The sequence below is a fragment of the Natrix helvetica genome (genome assembly GCF_964273705.1).
Source record: "Natrix helvetica genome assembly, chromosome: 3".
Classification (NCBI taxonomy): Eukaryota; Metazoa; Chordata; class Lepidosauria; order Squamata; family Natricidae; genus Natrix; species Natrix helvetica.
Genome location: NC_138549.1, coordinates 145522404 through 145541221, shown reverse-complemented (window position 1 = coordinate 145541221; position 18818 = coordinate 145522404). Strand labels below are relative to the sequence as shown.

At 40.6% G+C, this 18818-nt stretch overlaps 1 protein-coding gene across 9 annotated transcripts in view; it reads right to left on the bottom strand.

Annotated features, from left to right (window-relative positions):
• Nucleotides 1–2787: 2787 nt before the first annotated feature.
• Nucleotides 2788–18818, bottom strand: part of SGK2 (serum/glucocorticoid regulated kinase 2) — a 50457-nt gene continuing 34426 nt past the window's right edge. For all 9 annotated transcript variants that reach the window (XM_081946997.1, XM_081946994.1, XM_081946992.1 and 6 more), the window contains 9 exons: nt 17633–17716; nt 16578–16709; nt 11288–11400; nt 10399–10435; nt 9870–9956; nt 8559–8654; nt 7358–7513; nt 5590–5679; nt 2788–4776 (listed from right to left, as the gene is read on the bottom strand). In XM_081946997.1, the coding sequence (XP_081803123.1) occupies nt 4627–4776; nt 5590–5679; nt 7358–7513; nt 8559–8654; nt 9870–9956; nt 10399–10435; nt 11288–11400; nt 16578–16709; nt 17633–17716 (945 nt within the window). In that variant the 3' untranslated portion in view covers nt 2788–4626. The remainder of the gene's footprint in view (nt 4777–5589; nt 5680–7357; nt 7514–8558; nt 8655–9869; nt 9957–10398; nt 10436–11287; nt 11401–16577; nt 16710–17632; nt 17717–18818) is intronic.

The following is an 18818-nucleotide window of genomic DNA, read 5'->3' as shown; positions in this document are numbered from 1 at the left end:
AGCCACATCTGTCTGCCAGCTCGCTTGCAAGTCACCTGGGACTTGTAACCTACCTGCCAGCTTCCCCACTGACTTTGGTTTTTGGAACCCTTTCAGGAAGTTGCAATGAAATGCTTGCTTAATGGTCCATGATCCTCACTTAACAATGGCATGGGGACTGCAGTGATTTACTTAGCGATGCAGTCACGTGCCATTATGACTGAATCACTTATTGATGGGAATTTCAGTCCCAATTGCCATCATAACTCAAGGCTTATATGTATCTTTAAAATATATATAATAAAAAATACATGAGAATTATTAGAAAAGTGCTTCATAAACAAAATGAAGGTTGCAGTCATTCCCACTCTGTCTTGCAGATATGATGGGGCTAAACCCAGCTTCTATTTTTGCCTAATCCCATCAGACCCAAATTGATTCTCCTTGCCCCTGGACAAAATCCCCTGCAATCCCATTTAAACCAAAGCCTAGAAACCAGCTCACAATACAGCCTGATGGCAGCTCTAATAAAGAAAACACAACAAGGTAAGAAACCACAAATTCCATCCTCAATCAGGGTCACTTGCCTGATTACCTCAGTGTTCCATCTTTGGAATAAAGCTCTTCCCAGCCCTGTTCCAGCCCCTAAAATATGCCCCATATACATATAAGATCTAGTTTCCCCCAGGATTTCCTACCCTGTAGCCCTTGACCTTTGTACAAATACTTGATTTTCCATTTTTTAGGGTTCATTTTTGTAAAGTTGGGACCCAACAATTGTTGAATAAACGGTTATTTATCACATGTGTGGTGCTCTGTTAATGTACATTTTCCACAACATAGAACGACAAGTGTTGCTGTCCACTTGTACAAAGCCGTGTAGCAATATGATCTACAAGAAATCTTTATTCTCTTAATGATCATTCAAATTTTATCAATCATATTAAATGTCAAGAATCATATGGCCCTTTATAGGTGTGTGTATGTGTGTAAATATTGACTGTCATAGTAGTGGATATAGAAATATCCCTACATACCCGAAGACACGGTTAAATGTGGTTTGTATAGATGTAGCATGTAGTGAAAACCACATACTAAAGTTTATAAACCATGGTTGATAGCATGTCAGTGAATACATTGCTTCTGATCTGTTTACTAAGCAAATTATTTACCAGTGTGTCATGGTCTTTTACTTCAAAGTATGACCATAAATTTGATTATTTTCCAAATTTTACTCTTGTGGATGGTAAATAGTAAATAGTACATTTAAATACAGCATATTTACCTTTGCAAGATCTTAAAGAGATTCCAATTAAATTGATCTGATTCTTGAATTCTTGTTCAATTATTAGGTCATGTTCAACTCAGTGGTAGGAGTCATTTTTTTTACTATTGGTTCTGTGGGCGTGGCTTGGTGGGCGTTGCAGGGGAAGGATACTGTAAAATCTCAATTTCCTCCTGATCAGCTGGGACTCGGGAGGCAGAGAATAGATGGAGGCGGGGCCAGTCAGAGGTGGTATTTACCGGTTCTCCGAACTACTCAAAATTTCCACTACCGGTTCTCCAGAACTGGTCAGAACCTGCTGAATACCACCTCTGGTTCAACTCTTTGTGACCCCATGGACCAGAATACACCAGGCTCCCCTGTTCTTTACTGTCTCCTGGACTTCGCCCACATTCATGTTCAATGACATCAATGACAGTATCTAACCATCTCATCCTCTGCCATCCCCTTCTCTTTTTGCCTTCAATCTTTCCCAACTCAGAGTCTTTTCCAATGAGTCATCACTTCTCATTTAGTGGCCAAAGTATTTGGGGTTAAACTTCAGTATCTGTCCTTCCAAAGAACAGTCAGGGTTGATTTCCTTTAGGATCCATTGATTTGATCTTGCAGTCCAAGGACCCCTCAAGAATCTTCACTTGAATTCTAACCAATATTTATAGTCTAAATTATTGTCAACCTTTCCTAATTAGTACCTCATAGAAGAACAGATCCTGACCTAACTGATGGATTGGTGAAGCCTTATAAACTATAAAATCCCACTATGATAAGATACAGATGTCAGGGCAGAAAAGTTTCTGTTAGGAATTTTGTGTTGTTTCCCTTAGGTATATTTTAAAATGGGCATACAGGTGATCCTGGTATAATGATGCTAACTAGAACTGGAAACTCTTACATTAAGCAACATGATCTGATTTGAAACATTATTGCAATTGTTGTTATAATGTAACTTTTTGGAAGTGATACAAAAAATGATTGAATATACTGATGATTTAGTGTAAAATCCAAAACTACCAATGTTTATTCAAATGTTGATGTTGTTTCTATTTTTCTTTGTAAAAGTTGTGAGATTTGGGGGGACTACTTTCCCCCGCATGATGCTGTCAAAATTTTCTATACCTTTTTTTAACCCCTTTTCCCTGAAAAAATTTGTAAAAACCAATAAAAACTTGTTACAAAAAAAAGCAACATGATCATATGTTAAAAACCATATAACTGAATCACTTGGTGATGTCAGTTCCAGTTGCCATTGTTAAATGAGGACAACACAAATGTTAAGCAAGGACCTCAAGACTATGATTTTCCTGCAGGTTTCTCCATTGCCTTTGCTTGTGGGAAATTCACAGGGAAGGTTGCAGATCATGGTTACATGACTATATCCATAACCTCAAGGTCAGGTCATTTCTACTTGTTCAGTGATGTCACAAGTTTGAACAGTCACTGAATAAGTGATTGTTTCATTATTCTTTCTACAAATGAATTAGAGAAACATTACCTATATAAGTCAAATATATTATACATTTTATTATGTCTTAAACATTTTATTAGAATAAAGAAGTGGCAGTAGGAAGGTATTCTGCTGTTATAATATAGCAATAAAACACAGAATTCAGCAGAGACTATCATGTGTGAACCAATCGCGCTTCTGTCACTGCCTTGATGACAAAGAAAAAGGAAAAAGGGGAGGCATTTCTCTATGTGTTCATCAAATACACTCATGGAAGAATGACGGTGTCATACCCAGCAGATGGCTTGTGTAGTAGATTATCTTCACTATCTGCATTTCATTTTTTAAAACGCATATCCTCTTTTATTATTCCCTCTCATAGTCACATATTCTCTCTCTCTCTCTCTCTCTCTCTCTCTCTCTCTCTCTCTCTCTCTCACACACACACACACACACACACACACACACACACAGAGAGATTTGGTCTATTCTTTTCACTAAATCAGAATTTGAATGGCTGTATTTGACAATTGAATCTAATCACAGTGATTTCTAAACTCTAAGGTCTGAATCCAGTCAGTGTGAGTTTTTGAACAGACTTCAGTCTAAAAAATCCTCACACTACTTGCTCTCCAAGTATCTGATGGACTAGACTGCAGCCTTAAAAAGTTTATATATACAGATAGTTGGTATATGTTATTTCCTTAAAGATCTTGGCTATGCAAGTAGTTATGTTTTGTGTGAATTCACTTTATAAAAGATGAAAGAGGAATGCATAACTCAATTTTTTTTAATGTGGTACAGAGTGACTGAAAACAACATGACATAGATCTTTTGTTCTAAATCTTTTTTAAAAATGAGACTACATAGTTTACTGGCATAACAATATTGGATAGAAATTGTAACATTCCCTTTTTTATTCATAAAAACCACATGGTCAACTTTGCCTGTGTTTGAAACAATTTACATATTGTTGCCCAAAAAAATATATATTGTGTCCATAAAATTCTACGTGGAGACTTTATTTTTACATATTCACTAATACAATTTTGGCCTTAACAGATTTGTTTAGGCAGTTTGTTTTTCTTTATGGTTCTTAAAAATAAATCCATTGGTTTCTTTTGGATCTGTGCTGCTAAGAGGTAGTTATTATCAGAGTTTAATTTTCAAATAAACAGAAACAACTAAGCAAGATTATTAAAATATATATAAACAGAGATCACTGGAATATTTCCAGGCTAAAGCAACAAGACTTGGAATCCAGTAGACTGCATAATGGGATGACCTGCTGTTTCCACCGATTACATTTTGTTGCAGTGCATTCAAAACTAAAAATACCTAAAACCTGACAAAAAGCTAGAGGTGTCAACTGATTTGAGAAGAATGAATACAAATGCCATGCTAATTTCATACCAGTAGAAGGACTAGCTAGGAGGACTAGGTTCAAGGAGAGGTAGTTACAGCTATTCTGACCAACTCAAAAGAGTTATTCAAGAGCATACGCAATGAAAAGCAAATTGCAATCAAAAATGCTTGAACCATAAAATCTAGAATAATGTTGCAAGAAAATTCAACTAGTTTGAATTGGTAGTGCCCCAAACTTAAAACAAGTGAATACAAAATAATTAGTTATTTAGAATACAATAAATCTCTTTTAAGCATCTTGCATTCTTTTAGGCTCTCATCCATTTGGTAAAAGGATGTATCAATAAATTTGTTCATGTCTCTATAAATAAAATTATTTTAATTACCGTGATTGGCAATGTTCAGGAAGAGGAACATTCACATTGGAAGTCTCTGTATGTCAAAGTTGCAAAGTTGGTTCCTTTCCAGTTAGAAATTAGACCTAGGATGTCTTCCTCTTATTTAAATAATGAGCTAAACCTGAATTTCACAAGTCTTGTTTACATGAGATGCTTTAATCGTCATCATTTGGTGCATAAGAAAAACCCAGGAAAGCATTTGTTGCACTGGAACTGCTGGTAGCAAAATCAGTTTGAATGATGGAACTGGGAACAGTTTCCTGAGTGAATTCTGGGTCAAAATGTCGTAGATCAGCTGGCCCAGCCTTAAAAAAGAACAATATTTTTTTAAAGTTTCAGGCAATAGCAACAATAAAGTAAATAGTCAGTCTTAAAACCAGAGGGTGTAGAAGGAGACAAACACAGCACATGTTTTGGGATTATGCTGAATTCTACTAGTCCATTCAACTTGTTTTGGGACTTGCTGTTCTCTCTTATACTGAATTGAGTTTATATTAGGTTATGTTACTTTTTTTCACATCAAACATCTTCAAGTCAGTCAAACATTCCTGATTACAGATCATGTTTCTGAGACAAAGTGAGAGAAAGTCCCTGGGTTATTTGTCTGGGGAGAGATGTCCCAATTATTTTCCATTCACTGGTGGAGGGGAAGAGATCCGATAGAGGAAAGGAAGCTATTTTTTTGTTCTATTTTTTTGTGAAGAAAATTTATATTGCTTCCCAACTCACTCACAGTGACTTGGGGAATCTTGCAGGAATTAAAAGATTACTATTTGTTTTATTCTACTATTAAGTACATTTTTTCCTGAAACATACATTTAGCACGATATGTATTTAGATTTTTAAATAGTTCTAATAGGCAAACTGAGTAAACTGTGATTTCTCTAAGCCATCTTTACCTAACAACAATTTCCAGTTTTTCTTTAAAGGCAAATTGCAGTATCCCAAGACAAAATGTAAATCATGTGAAATGGCTCACTATTTTACATGTCAGGAAAATCCATAACAAATTATAAAATGTAGATCCATAATCCCTCAAAGCACCCAGAATGGTTAACTTTTTCTAATATTACTTCACAATTGCACAATGATTGCTTACAGCATAATAAACCACTTACCACCTTAGGATCAAATGGAGGAGTGATCTTCTTATTATACAAATCATCCCAGTTTATTGGAGCGAAGAACATATGGTTTTTTATTTCAAGCTGTAAAAAAGTAAAATAAAGTTGAGCTGCTATTTGCCAGAAGGATTTCCAAAACTGTGCTGTGCTTATGTTTATACCTAGCTGCAATGAATCATTGATCTAAATTTACTTACTGTAAATAGTTTCCTAAAATATGTTTGCTAATTGTAAAGATAAACAATTGTAAACAATTGTAAATTGTTATACAGAGGCTAATTGTACCAGACGTGTACACAATTAAACCCTGGAATGAATTCAGGCTCAAGCCTACTCAGTAACAATAAGGACAGCAAGCTGTCCGTGTTCCTCCCATAGGTTATCAAAAAGTCAGACCTCTGGGAAACCACAGAAATGCCCTCTCATCAAGTATTCTGTCTCTGTATTGCAAAGATGTATGAAGCAAAAGCTCAATGCTTCCAAATTGTCAGGAAAATCCCCAGTCAATTCCCAACCCTCAATCCCTTCAAATCCCCATCCTTCTGGTAACTCCCAGGTTCTAACAGGCTCCTAAAATGGACCATTCTACTAGGTCCCTTGCTTTGGCAGAGGTCTAGGAAAACTAAAATTCTCAGTCTGAATAGAAAGTGATCTGATCATGATAAAATAAAGACCATATCAAATATCTTATCTATCTATGTACCAGATCAAATATCTTTCTTTCTTCTTTCTTTCTCTTTCTTTCTTTCTTTCTTTCTTTCTTTCTTTCTTTCTTTCTTTCTTCCTTTGTATCTATCTATCATCTATCTATCTATCATCTATCTATCTATCTATCTATCTATCTATCTATCTATCTATCTATCTATCTATCTATCTATCTCAGAGCTGTAATTCACTGGAGGGTAGGGACTTACATCATTTTTTAGGTAATGGAAGTTGAAATCATCCTAAAACGTATTTCTTGAAACTGTCTCTCATCAGCCCTAAGGTCCAGGAGCTCACAAAGGGCCATTGAGGCAATCAGGACACCCAACTTGTGTCTGCAGCAGTAGGCCTACTTTGTGTCTGCAGCACAACCTAACATACAAGCACTTGGAACTAATCACCTCGCTGACTCAGAATTCTTTAGGGATTTCATAAGCTTCACCTTCTAACACCACCCAAAATTCTTTACTTTAAAAGTGGCACAACTTTCTGAGCACACATTTAACTCTTTGCACAAACTCTCAAACCAGTATATTAACAATAATTTAAGAAGAGCATAATGTACAAAGTTGTGCTGAAAAGTGCACTGAGATATCAATGTAGATGCAGAAGTACATTTAAGTGTGCAATGGAAATGACCATTAGTTTTCCTTGTTCTGTATACTGTATGCCCACCCTTAAAATTGATATAGCAAAAATATGAAAGTTTCCACTAATCTACTGAATATATAGCCCAATCTAGTCTGCTCTTTGCACTTCTTAAATTCCAAATTGTTTAGTTATTTAAGCTGTTTGTATTACATATTTATTAAGCAACAAACTATATTTGTAGCATTCCAAAATGCAGAAAGTACATTTTATAAAAATAAAAAAATTGTGCTTCGATGAAAGTGAAGATAGTGCTAAAGGAGTAGCAGTGATGGGACACGGTAAATAACAAAAATAGTACAAAGAGTTGTTAAATCTCACACACACACTGCTACAGATTTAAAAGTAGGATCACGTTTTTAGCAGGACAAGATGCCTAGGGTTCCAAGAATAAGCAGTTATCACATACAAAATCGGTCTTGGCTCCAAGCCTCTTCTTCTGATCTTTATGAAGAAGTCCTTGTAGGATATCACAAGCTGCTATGGTCTTGGTTCCTTGAATCTGAAGTGGTTTGTGCAGGATATTCTCATACATCTGTGACATATCCCGGCTGTAAAATGGAGGCTGACAATGAAAATAGGAAAAGGTCATTAGCATAAAGTACAATGTAAATTTGTATCATGTTTAGATAACATGCAATTCATGCTGTTTCTTGTATAGGTTTAATGGAAGAAATGTATGCTATTATAGTTTGTTTAAAATAAATTATTGAATGAACAATTCAAAACTTGGACTACCATATTTGTCTGAAATGGTATAGGGCTTCCTGCCTAAGTAGGGGGCTGGACTAGAAGACCTCCAAGGTCCCTTCCAAATTATATTCTATTCTATTCCTATTCCTGTTCCTTTTGCTTTTCTCTATTCTATTCTATTCCATTCCATTCTATTCTATTCTATTTTCATTGTAGGTGAAAAATGTAGGGCAACCACTAGATGGCAGCAAACGTTTACAGGAAAAGCACAAAAACTATATGTTCAGTTTAGCTTTAATAGTCCTAAAGAATAGCTAACGAAAGATTAAATGTGTGTGCTCCACAATCAGTTCAGTTGTATTTATATAATCCTGCTTCCAAACATACAATCATCAGCATGGCTGATATGCTGACAGACTTAACATATGCAAGAACTCAGGCACACTTTAATTAATTGATCAAGCACCTGACAAATGATTTGAAGACACTGTTATCCAAATTCCACCTATGCTGGAATATGATAAACTTGGCTAATTATACTAGCGTACAGGGATAAGCAACACAAGATAAGGTTCTAATAACACTCTAAGGCAACGTTTCTCAACCTTGGCAACATGAAGATGTGTGGACTTCAACTCCCAGAATTCTCTAGCTAGGTTGGTTAGAGAATCCTGGAAGCTGGAAGTCCAGACATCTTAAACTTCTAAGATTGACAAATAGCGTGCTATGGAATTGAGCATCATATATATTTTCCAATATTGCCATTCTAATTAAGACGACTGATAGGCTTTGATATTGCCTCCCAAACCTGATGATATTTCTTGTCCCTTTGTCCAAAGAAATCAGCTTTGTTTATACATTAGGATGAAAAGCCATTCCCAGATCATGTTAGCCTCCACTTCAGAAGTAAAACTTACCAAGCCAAATAGCATTTCATAAAGCACGGCTCCAAGGCACCACCAATCAACAGTTCGGTCATAAGGCTGCTTTTTAAGTACTTCTGGGGCCAAGTACTGTTAAATATGTAGAAATTTTAATAATGTCATTATATACACAAAACATCGGACAAAGGATTGCAATTACTTTTGCAAAAGCCAAATTTATTTTCTTTATTGGAAGTAATCATTCATCTATATGAGTATTTCTTAAAGTTTGTCCCCATGACCCCTAAGGATCTCTCCAAGACCCCCTCAGAGAGATAAAAATTTGAAGATATTTGCAAAAATTTTAAACAATGCCTCTCGTTGTTATTTTTTATTTGTAAAAAATATGAGCTTTTCATATTTTTTTTAAAAAAGTAATGTTAATATCTAATGGCTTGAATACTGCCATGTTTTCCCCAAAATAAGACCTGCTCTTATTTTATTTTGGGGGAAACACGATTTAAGGGTGATGAGCCTGGCTAGGTGCCCTGCCTACTGGCGCATATACAAGAGCCAGCAAATACACAGGAACTGACGGTATCCGGCAGCAACTGCAGCCCTCCAATCTCTTGGTAGGCGCACTCTGGGGCTGCGTAGAGCAGAAAGCGTGGAGCAGAAGGCAGGTGATCCCAATGTGCCACATGGACTGCAGGCAAGCTGAGAGACGCAAAGATGAACCTCCTTGCAGCTGGCTGTTGCTCTGGCCCACCACTGCTCAGTTTTCCTGTAGCCTACGCAGCAAGACCATATCACCTGCCCCTCCCCCATGCCTCTGCCTCTTCCTGCTACCAGTGTTGCCATGCCAAGGCAAGCCACCCGCAGTCACCCACTGCTCCAGCCATCCGCCGCTTGGCTTTTCCAAAGCCCACACAGCGCATCTGGATTGCCTGCCTCCCTCCGCCTCTGCTTCCACCTGCTGCTTGCACAGGTACTCAGCTCACCTGTGCTGCATGGGCTGCAACTACTGCTAAACACAGTCAACCCACTTGCATTCACTGCCTCCTATGATGGTCATGCCAACCCCCCTCACTAGGGCTTATTTTTAGGGTAGGGCTTATATTAGGTGCACATGTAAAAAACCCCAGGCTGGGGTTTATTTTTGGGGTACTTCATATTTTGGGGAAACATAGTATTAATTTACATGCTTCAATAAATAAATATTCTACATGCATCAGTTTTTATTTTTGATAGAATAAATATTAATAAATATAACCTACAGACACAAGCTCTTTTGGGATCCTCCCTAATTTTTAAAAGTGGGGCAGGTTCCTGAAAGTAAACAAATTAAGAAACACTATATCATACTTCTGGTGTGCCACAAAAAGTAGATGTTGTTTCTTCTGGCTCCATTCCTTCTTTGCAAAGTCCAAAATCTGTCAGAACAATGTGACCCTGAAGGATCAAAGAGAAATTTCAGTCTTCTTGGTGTATTTCAAAATAGACAACAAAACAAATAGGCTTTTCTATTCTGGAGCAGGTAATATTTTCCTTTGTTCTTTTAGTAATATTTTTATCAAAACATAACCCAGGCTGTGGGTCCTGAGCAGAAGTCCACAAGCAAAATATTAGTTACTAAAAACTAGCAGCTTCCACCGCAACTCAGAAGCAGTAACTCAAGAAAGCCTAGGCCACCACTTCACAAGTCACTTCTCACACGTGGCATCCTCTTAATTGTACATCTCTCATACTTGACACGGCATGCAAATGTTTCATCATAAACTACTGGAAACTACAGGAGGTAATTGTTAGACATTATTAAACCTGGTCGCTCTTAACAATGGCAATTGTAAATTACAATTGTAATTTTCTCCACACACCAACACTAATAACATACCTGAGAATCCAAAAGAATATTTTCAGGTTTCAAGTCCCTTTTTTTAAAAAAAAAGGAGAGAAAGAAATTGATGTTTATATGGTACAAGAGGGATAGACAGAAAACAGATCCATATCTCTTGCAGCAACATATAGATTCCCATTCAGCCATCCCAAATGCAGTGGTGCGACAAAAGAAACCTTAAGGCAGCCTGTCCTAGCTTTCAAACTTCTTGAGGACATCCTTAATGTATTCTTTCAATATGCTAGACTTCAATTCCCATAATTCCTATGCAACATAATCACATCATCTGAAGGGATACCAAACTGGGGAAGACAATGTTAAAATGATTGGTAAGTTCCAAATTATCATTTTCAACTAATGATTTCAATTGACTCAGATGTCCATCTTGTGGTAAAGTGATAGTGTCTCTTTCTCTCTGTATCTTTCTCTTTCTCCCTCTCTCTCCCTCTCTGTCAGATTTTTATTCCTGGTAATTGCCTAGACAAGTCCCATTGGGTTTTTGGCAAGATTTCAGAAATGGTTTGTCATTCCTTCTTCCTAGAACTGAGAAAGTCATTACCCCAAGGTCACTAAGCTGGTTCCATGCTTAAGACAGGAATAGAACTCCCAGTCTCCCAGATTCTGGTCTGATGCCTTAACCACTATACTAAACTGGCTCTGTATGGCATGCTCTTAGATATCCAATAAAGTAACACTTGGATTTGTCAGCTGGTCTTTGGGGCTTTTCTAGGACAAATATATTTCTAAATACATGCCAAAATCTCAGAGAAGCTAGCCCCATTTTATTTTGCTCACAAGCAGCCAAACCTACCTATTCTGTTAACATTGATACGTTTTTCAGAAATCCATAGGATCACTGCCTGCTCTGATGCCCAACATAATTTACCTGTATATGATATTCAATGAGTGAAGGTAGCCAACCGCACTGGCCATTTCTGCTGCATAGAAGCGAGCTCGAGGTTCACGGAAACAGCGCTCCCTTTGTAGGTGGAAGAATAACTAGAAACAGACAAATAAAAACTTAGGAAAGGAGCACAATGTTTCATAAACCCTCTTTTTATTTAACAGAATCGAGAGATAGCAATAGCACTTAGACTTATATACCACTTCCAGGGGTGAAATGCTACTGGTTCTGACTGGTTCGCCCGAACCAGTAGTAAAACAATGCTACCAGTTCGGGCGAACTGGTATTTCTGTGACGCACGATTTGTATTAGCTAGAAAGCAGGATTTCCTGCTTTCTAGCTAATCTAAATCACATGGCATAGCGGATCCCCCCCCCTTGCTGTTCGCTTACCTTTGCAGGCACGCTCGGTAGAAGGCTCTACCCACCCGCCCAGATGTCACCACATCCATTTTTGATGCTCTGTGCATGCTTGGAAGGTCCTGCGTATGTGTGGAGGTGGAAAGCACGCACACTCACATTTGCGAACCGGTGACAAAGGTAAGTAGATTTCACCCCTGATCGCTTCATAATGCTTTACAGCCCTCTCTAAGCAGTTTACAGAGTCAGCATATTGCCCCCAACAGTCTGGGTCCAGTATCATACACCCTGCTGAAACAAATTTAGCAGTTTCATTTAGGCATTCCCACTTGGAAAGTTGGAAGAATTGTTTTCCACACTTTTAAATGAACTGATTTTGCTTTCATTAGTAACTTTTAATATCCTGGGGAGTATCAATATTCATCAAGGGGAAGACTAGAGCCTAATTCCTAGTCCAGCACTTTAACCATTCTACCTTGATGGCTGCAATTTTAATGTATTCTTTATTATGAGTTTGGTTGTTGCTTTCATTGTAAACTGTTTCAAGATGCTTTAGGAACTAATACGCATATGTTGTAAATAATAATAATGAGTTATGTAAACAGATCACTGCCTAATTTTAACACAATTTCATAGGAAACTGCTCCAGTATTTTATAAAGGTAGTTGTCGACTTACGACTGATCGCTTGGTGACCTTTTGATGTTATGACAGACTCCCCAAAGATACTTACAACGTGGTTCTGAATGTCTGACAGCCACTCTCTCTTGCAATCATGTGACTGCATTTTGAGTGCTTGGCAACCAGTCCCCATTTATGGCTATTTTCAGCGTTGTGCAGTCATGTGACCATGATTTGTGACATTTTTGATGAAAACTGACATTTATTTCCAGGTTTTGGCAAAAAAAAACTATAGTGAACATTAGAGTCACTTAATGACCACAGCATTTGTTTGATGACTGAAGTGTTTGCTTCATGGCCATTTTATGACTGCTACAAAAAAGGAAGCAAAAGTTGCTGATCTGTTTTATGGCCGTCAAAACTTATGACCATAATTCTAGGATGAATTAAGGTTGTAAATCAAGGACTACCTTCAGTTTTAGTCTTCTGTCCAAGGTTGATTCAGTTATCATCCAGTCATGCACTGAATCATTCATAGGAGTGAAGGAGAACGTGTCAATGCAGTTTAGATTGTAAATGAAATCTTCCAATGTTTGTTTGTTTGTTTGTTTTATTGGATTTATATGCCGCCCTTCTCCCAAAGGACTCAGGGCGGCGTACAACATTAAAAAACACACATCCCAAAAGTTAAAAAGAAATTAAATACATATCCCAAAAAAAAAAAAAACAACAACCCGAATTTATAAGACAATACATTTAAAAATGAGTTAAAATTAACAGGCCAGGCCGGCTTGCTGGAAAAGCCAACTTTTTAGGGTGCGTCGGAAGGAGATGAAAAGTTGGGTATCATCAGCATATTGATGATACCATACCCCAAAACCATGGATGATCTCACCCAGCGGTTTCATGTATATGTTGAACAGGAGGGGTGACAGAACCGACCCCTGGGGCACCCCACAAGTGACGCGCCTCGGGGTCGATCTCTGCCCTCCAGTCAACACAAACTGCGACCAATCCGACAGGTAGGAGGAGAACCACCGTAAAACAGTGTCCCTCACTCCCAACCCCCCGAGTCGTCGCAGTAGGATACCATGGTCGATGGTATCGAAAGCCGCTGAGAGGTCTAATAGGACCAGGACAGACGAGCAGAGGAGATCATCGACCAACATGACCAATGCCGTCTCCGTGCTGTACCTGGGCCTGAAACCCGACTGAAACGGATCCAGGTACACGGCTTCATCCAGATACTGGGGAAGCTGACGTGCTACCACACTCTTGACAACCTTCGCTACAAACCGAAGGTTGGAGACCGGATGATAGTTGGCTAAAGAAGCTGGGTCCAGGGAAGGCTTCTTAAGGAGGGGCCTCACCACCGCCTCCTTCAAGGCGGTGGGAAAGAACCCCTCTCTCAATGAAGTGTTGGTAATCGCCTGGAGCCAGCCTCGTGTCACCTCCCGGGAAGCTGAAACTAACCAAGAGGTACATGAGTCCAGCACACAAGTGGCAGCACTGAGTCTCCCCATAATCCTGTCCATGCCTTCGGGGGTCACAGGGTCAAACTCATCCCAGATTGTCTCCTCAAGTTTCATCCCCGTCGGCTCGCCCGAATCTACCCAGTCAGAGTCCAAGCCTGTCCGGATGTGAGCGATTTTATCCTGCGGATACTGAACAAATTCTTCAGCCATACCCTGCAAGGGGTCTTCCCCAGTTCCTTGGTTAAGTAAGGAGCGGGTCACCCTAAACATGGCGTCTGGGCGGTTATCTGCGGACGCGATAAGAGCGGGAAAATATTGCCGTTTTGCCACTTCTATCACCACTAAGTAGGATTTAATATGAATTCTTACTAGTGTTCGATCAGATTCGGACTGGCTGGCCCTCCATCCGATCTCTAGGCGTCTTTTCCGGCGTTTCATCTCCCGGAGCTCTTCGGTAAACCAGGGAGCCACCCGGGATCGACACCGGGTCAGAGGCCGCAAAGGCACAATGCGATCCAAGGCCCCAGCAGCAGCCCCATCTCAGGCTTCCACTAGGGCTTCAGTCGAGTTGTGAGCAAGGGATTCAGGAAAAGTCCCAAGCTCCATCAGGAACCTTTCGGGGTCCATCAGGTGCCTGGGCGGAACCATCTAGTCGGTTCTGCCTCCCTGTGGCGAGGGGTAGCGATATGGAAGTCAAGCCTGATGAGGAAATGATCAGACCATGACAAGGGTTGAATAGAAATATCCCCTAAATCTAGATCATTCATCCACTGCCCAGAGACAAAAATCAGGTCGAGCGTGTGTCCCACATTATGGGTGGGGTCTTGAATTAACTGAGTTAGGTCCATAGCTGTCATGGAAGCCATGAACTCCCGAGCTGACTCGGATGTCTCGCCAATGGAAGGCAGATTGAAATCCCCCAGGACCATGAGCCTGGGGAAATCAACCGCCAATCCAGCTAACAAATCTAGCAGCTCCGGCAGGGCTGATGAAACGTAGCAGGGAGACAGGTACGTAACAAAAAGGCCCACCTGAGCTCCAAGGCCCCACTTCACAAAGAGGGACTCACACCTGCCTATCTGAAGCACAGTGACCTCCTGAGGTCTGAGACTTTCCCTAATAACTACCGCCATCCCCCGCCCCTGCCCTGGGCTCTCGGCTGGTGAAATGCCGGGAAGCCTGGTGGGCATAGTTCGCTAAGGGGCACACCCCCCTCATGGCCCAACCAGGTCTCCGTAATGCACGCCAGGTCCGCTCTACCCTCTTGTATGAGGTCGTATATCAGGGGAGCCTTATGTACCATGGACCTGGTGTTAAGCGACACCAGCCGGAGACCAGGGTCCTGTAATCCCGAGCACCCGGAGGTGCGAGAAGGGCAATGAGGGTCGGAATGCGCGATCGCTCTTAAACAGCAAACCCGCATCCTCCGAACATCATTTGGCCCTCGGCCCCCACCATATCTGCCTCCCACAAACAGTAGAGATGGTGAACCCCCCAATGGAATGGATTAATGTCTCCCCTGGAATCCCAACCCTTCCTAGCCCTCCCAACTCGCGCCCATTAGTTAGCTCTGGCCTGTGCCCTGGCAGACTCCCCCCCAAGCCTGTCTGAGCCATCCGAATCAACCCACCCCTCTCCCCCTTAAAATTTGGTTTAAAAGCCCCTGTAAAAAACCCTTAAGAAGTCTCTTCTTTGCATGCCACCTCTCGGGATCCCAAGATCCATCATTAAGGAAGCGTCTTGATAGATCCGAAGGCCATCCCCGAGAAAGGGGGAGTTCCCGAAGGGAGTAAAGTTCTGTCACAGTATAACATAGAGGAGAGTGTGGCATCAACCAAATGGGATGACATCATGGGGAGATGGAATGAGGAGATGACATGTCCATGGGGGGGGGGCAGCCGGCAGTGTTCGAGGGGGTAGCAGAAAGCTATGTCCATCATAAAAATAGTCGGTGTTGGGGACAATATGTAAGGGTAACGGACAGCTGTCCAAAATCGCAGCAGATGCTAGCTTGCGAGGTGGTAAAGCGGCCAGTGATGGCGGCAACGAGGACAGCAGCGGCATCGGCAGCTGCTCCAACTCCGACTCCAACAGCTAAGCTCCGCCCACACCAGCCGCACTCACATCCATCGCCAGGGCCTCACTCCGTTGACCCAGTCCATAATATCACAAAGGGGGGGGGGCAAATGGCCAAATGGCACAGTACGGTGGCCCAGGCAACAGCGGTAATACCGGGGGGGGGGGCACAATGAAGGACCCCCCACTCCAACCGCGCCCACGCCAACTCCCGAAGCCATCTTCCGCTGCCGTTTGTATCCATGCCAGCTGCCTCAGCCCCTCCCCGCTGATCTAATTTATCATGTTCATAAGCAAGGAGGAGGGGGGAGAGCAACCGGGATAACACCACGGCGTGGGGAGCGGCAGCTGTAGAGACCCCAGTCCGGGCATCCCGCCGCCACCACCGACCATACCCACGCCGGCTGCAGAGACCCCAGGCCGGGCGTCCCGCCCCAGCTGCTGACCACACCCACACCGGCAGCTGCCAACGCGCTCCATTCTCCTTTCATCGCTAACCGCCCCATTTCACTCACGATAGTCCGGCTATAAGGCAGGACATCGCAGCTCAAGGGTGTCCCCGAGGTCCCAGGAAGTTCTCATAACTGGACCTGGAACCAACAATGGAATAGGGTATCCCTGCAAGCCCCAAAAAGGACAATCATCTCCCCGAAGCTCTCCTCAAACCCGACAGGACACCATCTTGGGCATGCGTAGTAGAAGGATGCTAGGATTTTGAAAAACAGCACCAACAGGTACTTGCCTCTCCTCCATTTACATAATCCAGTACAAAGTAGAGTTTCTCCTTGGTCTGGAAAGAATAGTGGAGCCCCACAAGGAAAGGATGTTTCACATTCTTCAGGAGCACATTGCGTTCTGCCATTATGTGGTTTTGCTATCAAGAGGCAAGAAGGACAAAAAAAAGCAAATATGCAAGTTAAGGTTTTGTTTTTTTTAAAAAAAACAAAAAGAATTACAGAAATTGGGGGTGATTTGAAGGAGGGATCACTCAAAGGTTTTTCTTGCTATTTTCTGTCAAATAGCATTTTAGCAGAGTGGTTTTTTAAAAGAGACTGTAGAAAGGAAGAAGGAGTTAATGTAGTATACCTTCAATGGTTTTTTTCTTTTTTTGTTATAAATGGAATATATTAGAAGAATCCACTAAAGGCATACAAATGACATGGCTTTCAATCCAAGTACTGTGTACAATCTCCCAACTATTCATAAGGTTCTATATGCATAACTCACTTTTCCTCCATTTTGTTGTCAGCTTTACCTCAGTGCCTTAGAAACAGAACAGAAGAAAAGCATACAGGAAAGCCCATTCTTTCTGCTAGGGAGGGTTAAGAAGGAAGTGGAGGGCAAATCTGGTTTTCAGTGGTTGGGGTTTTTTTGGTGGTGGAGGGTGGGTGTTGCTTGCAATGCAGTGGTGGGATTCAAAAATGCCACCTCTGTTAGAATGAGCTTTCACTGGATGGTAGCATAAGAGCATGAGGGATCATTCCAGTAACAAATGCAGGAATTTTCTTATGCATGATAGACTTGATGGATAGATCAGGTTCCTAACTGGATCAGAAGACAGTAGTATAAAATAGTTCCTAAGGCCTAGAAACTATCATCATATATTGCTACTTAATTCTTTATAGAAATATACACATGCAAACTTAAATTTTATATGTCTACCAACATGACTGTTGCACATGCTAAAATATAATCAATATCTTTCATTTGGTTAAAAAACATGCTATAGAGGAAGGCAGAAGTGGCAAAATATTCTGTACTCAATGTAAACAAAATACAATATATTTCAAAATCTACCTCTTTTTTCTTAAGGATGGACTTTTTCTGCAAAACTTTTATAGCATAGAATCTTCCATCAGACTTGTGTTTGGACAAAAGGACCTGCAATAGAAATGAGAGCTCAAGAAGCTTCCACTGTAACAAAAAATTGAAGGCAAAACCCAATACTTAATTGAAAATATTTGAGATTATAATCTAGGAAAATAACACTAATTTATGACTGGTTAATCTATTCCATTTATAAGTGCTTATTGTTTTCAATAAGACAGGCTACACTGAGATATTCATTTTAAAAAGTAAAATAAATACTCTGGAATTTCTAAATAGAATTTAGGAAATGGGACTTTTAATATGGAACTATAACTATGTCAGCCAACTGCCTTTGCATACCTTCATCTGCTATGCTACCTGGGCCAGCTCTGCTGTGTCCTAGATTGGGAAGTATTTTGGATAATCTCTCACAACCTGTTCACCTTGCAGCTTGACTACCGCAATATACTCTACACGAGGCTGTCCTTGAGGACCATATAGAAGCTTCAGTTAGTCCAGAATTAGTATCAACAGTGATGGTCTGGATTCTTGATTAAACAATACAATCTATTGAAACCCCAGGAGTGCATCTTCTCTCTAGCAGTGCCTGCCCTCTGGAACAAGGTTCTCCCCAAGATCTGGATGGCCTTTACCCTATTGGTGTTTCAAAGAACCGTGAAGACTTAGCTCTTCACCCAGGCCTCTTGCAAGGGTAATTGAAGCTCCTTTCTGGGCAGAAAGTGGGAAACTAGAGTAATCTGGTAGACATTGTAGGAGGAAAGCTGAGTTAGCCTCTTGTGGCAAAAAACAAAAATCAGCAGTCTGGTAGCACCTTTTCTAACAAATTTTATTAAAAGGCATAAGCTTTTGTGAGATGCATCTGATGAAATGAACTGCTACTCATGAAAGCTTATGCCTTTTAATACATTTCATTAGCCAGAAAAGATGCGATCAGACCACTGATAATAATCTCAGTGAACCCAAGCTGGCAGCAACAATAAAATCATTTCACTGGAGTATTGATCTTCTAGTAGATCAATAATACTCTCAGAGAAATAGACGATTGAAATGTCTAGGTCAAACACCATCACCACTATTCCAAAAATGCCTGTCTGAGATATCAGAAGAGCTGATTTGAAATACAGAGCAAAGGATCTTAAACCAGAAAGCTCTC